Raw genomic sequence first — 8259 nt, 5'->3', positions numbered from 1 at the left:
AACGATACAAACAATACTGCGAAGAATTCCTCTGAAAGTACAATTAATAGAGAGAATAAAAAGATTACAGTAAAGGCGAAGAATTCCTCTAACGGTATCATTAACAAGAATAAAAATACTACACTTAATGGATCTACAGAAGTCGATGATGTTGGAAATAATACATCTGTAAAATTGATAGAAGAAACGATAAGCAAAACAAATGCGACATCCGTACCATTGGACTTGGAGATTGAGGAGAGTAGGCCAATTAGCACGCTGGATCAAAGTTTGTTTACAACTCTGAAGATTGATGATAAGAAGAAACGAAGAAACTCCACGAGCAATGACCTTAGAAGCGAACCTCGGAAAACCGTTTACACGATCAGAGATCGGATTAGGTTTTCGAAGCCCAAGTGGGACACGAAAGGATTCGGAAAGTTTACCACGAGCTCGAAGATAGTGGATGAAGACGGCAGGCGAAAAGAGCCTCGGTATAATCGTGTCGAAAGGAAGAAGAAGCCATTCAGTGATCAACAGAGCAATTATGCGATAATCAATTCAACAGAGAACACTTCAAGGATCGAAAGTGCAACATCATTAATAGAAGATAGAGAAAGTAGTACAACCGAAGCTTATTACGCAGAAGAATCCGCTATGCAACAAAAGATTTATCGTAAGAAGGATGAATATCCGCAATCAGGAAAGGTTAAGAACACCAACACGGAATCTGAAGAAAGTTTCTTCAGGGAAGACAAGGAGGAAAGTACGACTAACGCATATCAAGTTCGCGAGAATGTCGATGAGGATATTTCCACAACCACGACGGAGCCTCAAAGTTCGAAAGAAGTCTCGGATTTGCGAGAGTACTTGGAGTCTGATCCACCAGGATACGCGGAAATATTTCCCGAGGAAGCGACAACACCATCAAGTAAGTATAGTGCAAACACGAATCACGAATCTGAAGACAGCGAAGAAAAGCAGGAAGAAGAGACTGATTATCCTGGAAATGTGGCAAATGATGATAATGAGTCTTTCGAGAAAATTGAGGAACAAGTCGAAACGCCGGTGAAAACGGAATTATTCGAAGAAGATGACGATTACGAGGAACTTTCGTCAAAGGAAGAGGAAGGTTCGAATAAGGACCAGACATTCTTTACATATACAAAGAAACCATTAATTAAAAGCGATAAGGACGATGAACTCTCCGAGAAAACGACCTATAAACCTTTTCCATTTTCGAGGTACAAGTCAAAAATTAAAAAAGAAAGCGAGGAGAACGATCCTGAAGAGGAGAGAGAGGAGGAGAGCGAAGATTACGTGTTTCCTTGGCACGCTGATACAAAAATTAAAGAAGAAAAATACAAATGGCTACACAATGCCGACAGATACGAATATCCTTGGGAAAGAAGAGATAGAGTAGCGAGGGGACGAAAGAAACAGAAGCTAGCCAGAGCACGGTTTTTCGACGATGAGGACGAGGAAGCATCCACGAGACTGGAAAGACCAATTTTTCCTTGGGAAAGACATATTTATCCTTGGGAGAAATATAACGTTCCTTCTAAAAATCGAAATATGAATACTAGACGCGATGTCTCGCGCAGATATATAGACGACAACGAAGAATCCAACACCGAGCACATGCCCTTCATGAAATACAGCAGCAGATACAGTTCCAATGCACCGTCGAATTTTTCTAGCGCGCGCGAAATCAGCAGATCCATTAAAAAAATTCTGGAAGATGATGAATCTGAAGAAAAAACTTCGAAAGAAAAGGTTGAAAATTCCCCTTCGTTTGCGCGGAAGTTATCATCTCCCTCAGATAGAGGGATCTCTAGAGGAACGCTTGTGCCCGAAGACATCACACAGCCCCCGAAAAGAAAAAATACAAGAAGAAAACTCTCTCAAGTTGGCAAGAACGTGACGAATAATTCGGGCTTTGATTCGAGAAAATTAAAGAGCGAGGACGTTATTAATAAAGAAAAAGAAGAACAGCCTGTGGAATATTTGAAATTAAACAGAAGTAATTCAGAGGCAGAATCGTCGACAGAAATAATAAGCAGCCAGCCGAGTAAATTATCTAATGGAACGAAGGAAGTTCTTTCTACAATTGGACAACAGAAGAAACGTCGACGAAGAATATTGAAGAACAACTCTACGATTTCTCTCGATAATGCGCCTGCTGAGTCTGTTACTAAATCCATAAATAAAAGGCGCAGGAAACTTGTGGCAACAACGTTAGCTACGCCTTCGGCAAGTATCAATTTTGGCACTAAAAAGTCAACTTCTACACCCGTTCAAAGAAAATATTCAAAGAAAGAGAAAATATCGGATTTTTCTAAAAAGATTGAAGCTGCTAAAATAATTGCTACGCCAGAAACAGTCAAGACTGATAATTTTCAGGTAGAAACGTCGACTCCAAAAACACGGACGATCGAGCATCTATCGAGAGTCTCAAAGGAAAAGATCCTTACGAAGACCACTTACCCAGAAACAGAGAATGAATTCGATTCTATAAAGACAAATATAACGTCCGCTCAAAAAAAACCGGTGAGGTTGAGAATCAAATCGAAGCGCAAAAAAAGTGATAATAAACAGAATGGTAATAATGAAGATTTAGATAATAGAAGAGAATTAATAAAAGAAGATAAGAAAGACAAGAAGGAAGATAAAAAAGAAGATTATAAAGTTAAGTTTGTTAATGAAGATGAAACTAAAAAATCAGTGATATTAGATAAGTCTCAAGAAAAAAGTAGAGATAACACTTTTAAACATTTTGGAATGAAGAAGGAGGAAGTTAAGAAGATAAATGATTTCGGAACTTACGATGGGATTGTTAACAACGAGAATGACAACGATGACTCTGGGATATCGTCAGAAGTAAGTTTGTCACCGCAGCACAGAACGGTTCAGCTGACCGAATATGGTTCGAGACACACAATGTCTACTATGTCTTGGATTTCAAAGAATTACGATTACTAAGGCATGAATTTCATTTTCTCCTTCTTTGTTCACTCGGGCAAAATATTCTTATAATAGAAAGAATGATTTTGCTGAAGTATTTAAAGATCTGAAAGTAACACTATCAACAATAATTTTATTAATTAAATAATTTAGACTGATTTTTATGTATTTTATATGTTGATTCTGAAAATGAAGTCAAAATTTATTTTACAAACTTTTTTTATAACCGACATATCTCTTTTCAAAAATTTCTACATTTTGCTAACAACAATTTATTGAATAATAGTTTTATCTTGATTAAAATAATTTATTCTTTATGTATTTTATAATAAATGAATGTTAAATTCAATAGTTATTCTCTATAAATCATTTATTTATATCCAAAAGAAAGAGATAAGCAAAGGCTTTTTAAGTGCGTGTTACTAAAAAATCTTGCTTTTCTCATAAATTTAGCAAACCAATTTGAAATTTGAAATTAGAACAAAACATACCATAAAAAGCATATATATATATATTAATAACGTAACAAAAGTAAAATTATTTTAAGCGTACATAATTTTGATAGTTCAACAAAATTATTTTTGGATCTGAATTTAATTAAACTTTAGATATTTCTCAGCAAAACTGCTTTTTGTATATATGTAATACATTTAAAATTAAGAATAATCCAACGAGAATAGCATTACAATGTAAAATATAGTAAACTTTTAGAAATTGTAATTTAAAATGAAAACGTTAAATCAAGTTGTTCAGATAATAGATGTAATGTAAAAATGTTTAATGTAATCATCACTCGCCAAAGATGTTTTATGCATGAAGTAATATTATAGATTATAATGTTCGTATAAATTAACTACGTAATGACTTAAATTAAAACTAACTGTAGGAAAATGTATTGATATAATTATGCGCTCAGTATGACTCATTCATGGTCCATTCATGAAAGTTTGTGGTTTCAGATCTACCCAATGTACAATCTAATGCAGAACATTCAACCAAATCACGAAAGAAATCGAGCCAATGAAAAAACTAAGAGTGAATCGAGTAGGATAACTGAAAACTGGAATGCTCAAAATGTCGACAAAGAAGAAAAAAAAGATAAAGAACAAAAACAGAAACCGTTACAAGCCAAGTTTATAAAGGATCCGGAACGCAGGATGTATTATTACGTAGAGCGTAAATAATTAGAGCCAACGTATTTTACGTTTAATTAAAACATTTCTTATTTCTACGTAAATTGATATGCGAGATTAATTTTAAAATTGTTTTAGATAATTATAAAAAATTTATTTTGGATCTTTAAATTTATTTTAGCTTCCTTTTTATTTCGTAATTAATAGTAATGTATAAGTAAATTCCACATCATGTAATTCATAAAATTTATTTATAAAAAATTGAAAATCGTTGTCATAAGGATATTATACAAAAAATTGGTTTGTGTCTGCTGATTATGTCTCGTAATTACTACCTCAAATTGTGGTGTCAAGAATAAGAAAATGCACAACAAAAATTTTTGCAAAATATATTTGATATATAAATATATTTCAATAAAACAATACTTATAATTGATAGAGCCGACTTATAAAATATATCGAAATTTCTCCTTTTGTTTCGTTAATTAATGAATAATCATATATCTAGAAAGGAATTTTCAAATATATGCACAATCAAAAATGAAATGAGTTATTTTTACATCTATGACAAACTGTTATCTTAATAATATATAGAAATAAATATGACTTAATTTCTCCCCGAAACAAGAAGATAGTTTTCGATATATTTTATAGATCTGTTTTATGCAAATAATATTTTATTGAAAAATATTTCTATTCAAATATATTAGTAAGAATTTTTATAGTGTGTTTTTTCGCTTCTGATGTTATAGTTTGAGATAATAGTAGATAGAAATCTTAAGAAGGCATTTTAAAACATTCATAAAAGCGAATGTGCCCAGGTAAAACACAGAGTCATAATTAAGTCACGATGATATCATAGGATGTCATTATGACATCATTTGTCACCTAAAAATAAACTTATAAATGACAAATAAAGTTATAATGTTATCCTTATGATATTATTATGACTTTTGTGTTTTATTTGGATGACGCAAAGATAATAACTTCAAACACTTGCACTTGAGTTTATTTTAATACTCACGATATTTTTAATGTTTGCAGTAGTTATCATAGCATTTTTTAGTTAAATAATTTTTGTTTTAGAGAAAGCGCATTTAGATGCGGATGATTAGACGTGATTCAATCGAGGGTATTGCAATAGTTTTTTCCGACCTCTAATTACGTTGTTGTATATAGTCTATGATATTTTTGTTAAATAAACGTTACGGAGAGATTGTATAACGCCCCACTCGAAACTATATCCATTCTTTTCATCGGCGCAACTGTTGCGCGACTTACTATTTGTATCATGGTGCGAATCACCAGAGAAATTATATCTTCTGTGACAACAAAAAGAAGCCTTATTGAAAGTTGAAATTTCTTACTTGTTCACAGATTTACAATACGTCAGCAATAATCGCTATGTTTGTAGTCTAATCGAAAATATAATTCGACCGCTTTCGCGAACTTTATGCTGATCTCAGTTAAAATCTATCTCACGAAAGAGAGAGAGAAATATATCATTTATAATCATATTACATGATATAAATGAACTTATTATAGTGTGACATTGTTATAATATTTCGTTTTTATAAGGTCAGAGATAAAAATAATCAATAAAAGCCGAATTTTGTTAAAGTAATTTAATCCTAATATGCAATATTTTATACAAAACAAAATTGAAAAAAAACTCGTAGAGAAAGAAAGAATCTTTTCTATAATAATTTTATATCTACATATAAAATATTAATTTTAATTATAAAAATACGCTAATTTACTTTATATTTGCTTTATTGAATCTTTTAACGGTAGTACTTTAAGAACTCATTCAACAAAACAGTTTTCTCTCCTCCTTAAAGACTCCTTTAATTGAGCTTTTTATCAATTACTTCTTTCATAATTACAATAGTTATTGGATGATTAAGCATAATTTTCATTAAATTAATATTTTTTTATCGCTTTCTCTTTTGTAACTGCAACACTTGTCGGCAATATTTATCATCATAACAATCGCTGCGATTCGTGAGTCGGCTGGTTTATTAATCTTGTTACGTAATATTGCTAACTGTCTTCAAGAGCGGATACCCTTGATCTATTTTTCGTCGTATGAGTGCGATAATCTTTTTGTGTAGCTTAATAAGCGACATATTAATAATAACATTGTTATCTACTATAACGCTCTTATCCTGCAGCGATCCATTAACGTGGGAAACTTAAAACAATTACGCGTAATGTCAAAGTCACAGTGCGTCTAAGTAACCAATTTAATTAATTCGCATATTTTTATGATTTTGAAGTAATATCAATTTTCATCTTATTTGTTACTATTATATTATATAAACAATTTATGCCACCTTTTACCATCGATCTTCGGCGAAAGATTTTGTTGATGATTCTTACGAGCAATATTTGTAGCACGTTATTATAGTAATTTTACGTTCTTTCTATTTATTAGCTTAATCTAAAAGAACATCGTTGTCATTTGTCGCCGTTCAACAAGGACGTGCATCATCAGTATTGTTAAAACCGCGAACACAGCACACAACGATAAGAAGGTACTCACGAGAAACATGGTCCTTGGTGCACAGGATAGAAGTCAGTACGCCACATGTGAGAGGTGGCTGCTCCAAGGTTAAGGTGCCCCAAGGCGGGCTCCACGGATATCCTCGCAGTTCGATAAAGTCCTATAGACAGAAGAATAAAACGGGCGCGATCGAAAGGAAACGCCAACGATTGGCCAACGTTAACGCACGCGGCACGCCACGCAACGTGTATATAATTCGATCTTTGCCTTTGTATTCTAGTTTTGCCTACGCGTTTAGTACGTGTTGTGCTTTATTGAAAACGGCGACATGCTGCCCGCCAAGGTACGTGAACGCCGAGGTGAATAAATTAATTATAGTAATCTCGGGGGTTATTAATTATAGTCTCATCTATAAGGATGTGAGGTAGTTTTCATAATTTTATATGAAGATAATACCTAAGATTTAATGATGTTTTATAACAAACTGTACAAGTTGAATTTTTTTTTTAAAATAGATCGGATTATTTGTATAAGAAATACGAAATTAAATAATTGCTTAATAGGATGTTTTACATTGCAGTTACATTGAATTATTATAATTATTATATTGAACTGTTATATTGAATTACATTAAGTTAATATTATATAATATAATATGATGTGACTACATTTTACATTATAAAATTATTATACGTGGATGGTTTAAATATGAGCAAGACTTTTTTTTGTGTGAATACAAATTAGTGTTGGTAGACATATTTACGTCTACCAATATTGATTTGTTGTCTTTATTTTTTTGACTAGAAAAAGATAAAGTTAGTTGAACCGAGATTAAAATTAAACTGCATCGGTAGAAACGGACATTAGTAAGTAGTTATATATAGAAAGCAATTACTTACCTACGTAGTACGATCATAATGTTCAGTATTTTGCTTTATCGAGAATAATAAAATGAACAAACTGAGCAATAAATTAATGCAATCAAGATGGATAACTTGCAAACTTATTAGTGTTATCAATTGAATTTACCGTGTAATTACTTACACACATTGAGTAGGTCATATATTCAATACTAGGTCATAGGATCCGGTTACCTTACACAATTAAAATTAAATGTTGTGTCACTATAATAGAAATATTTAATAGAAATAAAAATGAATTTACGATAATTATGAAATAATTTATTTCGTAAGATCTGTTTGATATTGTTTGATTTAGAAATAAATACTACTTAACATAAATATCTAAGAACTGCAGATTTGTGCAATAAATGCAGATTGCCAACGAAATCTAATATGCGCAAAAAACTGGCATATACGATACACTTTCTATACACGATTGTCTGTTTTAATGCAATCAATTTCAGGATATGCCTACGCGATTCATATGTTTACGCGATATTTTATTTACTTATTTTATTCATTAATTGATAAAATTATTGACAGTGATGATACAATCATAGGAAATATTGTTTACTTATTTAGGAAAAATCGCTTAAATAGTGTTTTTAAACTGTATAAGTTGGAGTATTATTATATAACTGAAAACATGTGCACTTATGGCAAACTCATCAATTTATTAAAATTCATTATATAAGAAAATATGCAGAGTGTAAAATAATAAACGTACTATTAGTAATATTTGCAGTCTTAATAATTGAATGCGCGTAATTAGTTT

At 31.7% G+C, this 8259-nt stretch overlaps 2 protein-coding genes across 2 annotated transcripts in view; both read left to right on the top strand.

Annotated features, from left to right (window-relative positions):
• Positions 1-2687: 2687 nt before the first annotated feature.
• LOC108754472 lies at positions 2688-4130 on the top strand. Its single transcript, XM_018496756.1, has 2 exons — positions 2688-2859; positions 3903-4130. The coding sequence occupies exons 1-2, from the start codon at positions 2761-2763 to the stop codon at positions 4125-4127; spliced, it is 324 nt and encodes a 107-aa protein (XP_018352258.1). The 5' UTR covers positions 2688-2760; the 3' UTR covers positions 4128-4130.
• Positions 4131-6834: 2704 nt separating this feature from the next.
• Positions 6835-8259, top strand: part of LOC108754453 — a 2749-nt gene continuing 1324 nt past the window's right edge. The window contains exon 1 of the mRNA XM_018496727.1: positions 6835-6925. Coding sequence (XP_018352229.1) covers positions 6911-6925 — 15 coding nt within the window. The 5' untranslated portion in view covers positions 6835-6910. The remainder of the gene's footprint in view (positions 6926-8259) is intronic.

Source organism: Trachymyrmex septentrionalis, unplaced genomic scaffold (genome assembly GCF_001594115.1).
Source record: "Trachymyrmex septentrionalis isolate Tsep2-gDNA-1 unplaced genomic scaffold, Tsep1.0 scaffold8, whole genome shotgun sequence".
NCBI classification, from domain to species: domain Eukaryota; kingdom Metazoa; phylum Arthropoda; class Insecta; order Hymenoptera; family Formicidae; genus Trachymyrmex; species Trachymyrmex septentrionalis.
This window is presented reverse-complemented; position numbering and strand designations above follow the sequence as displayed.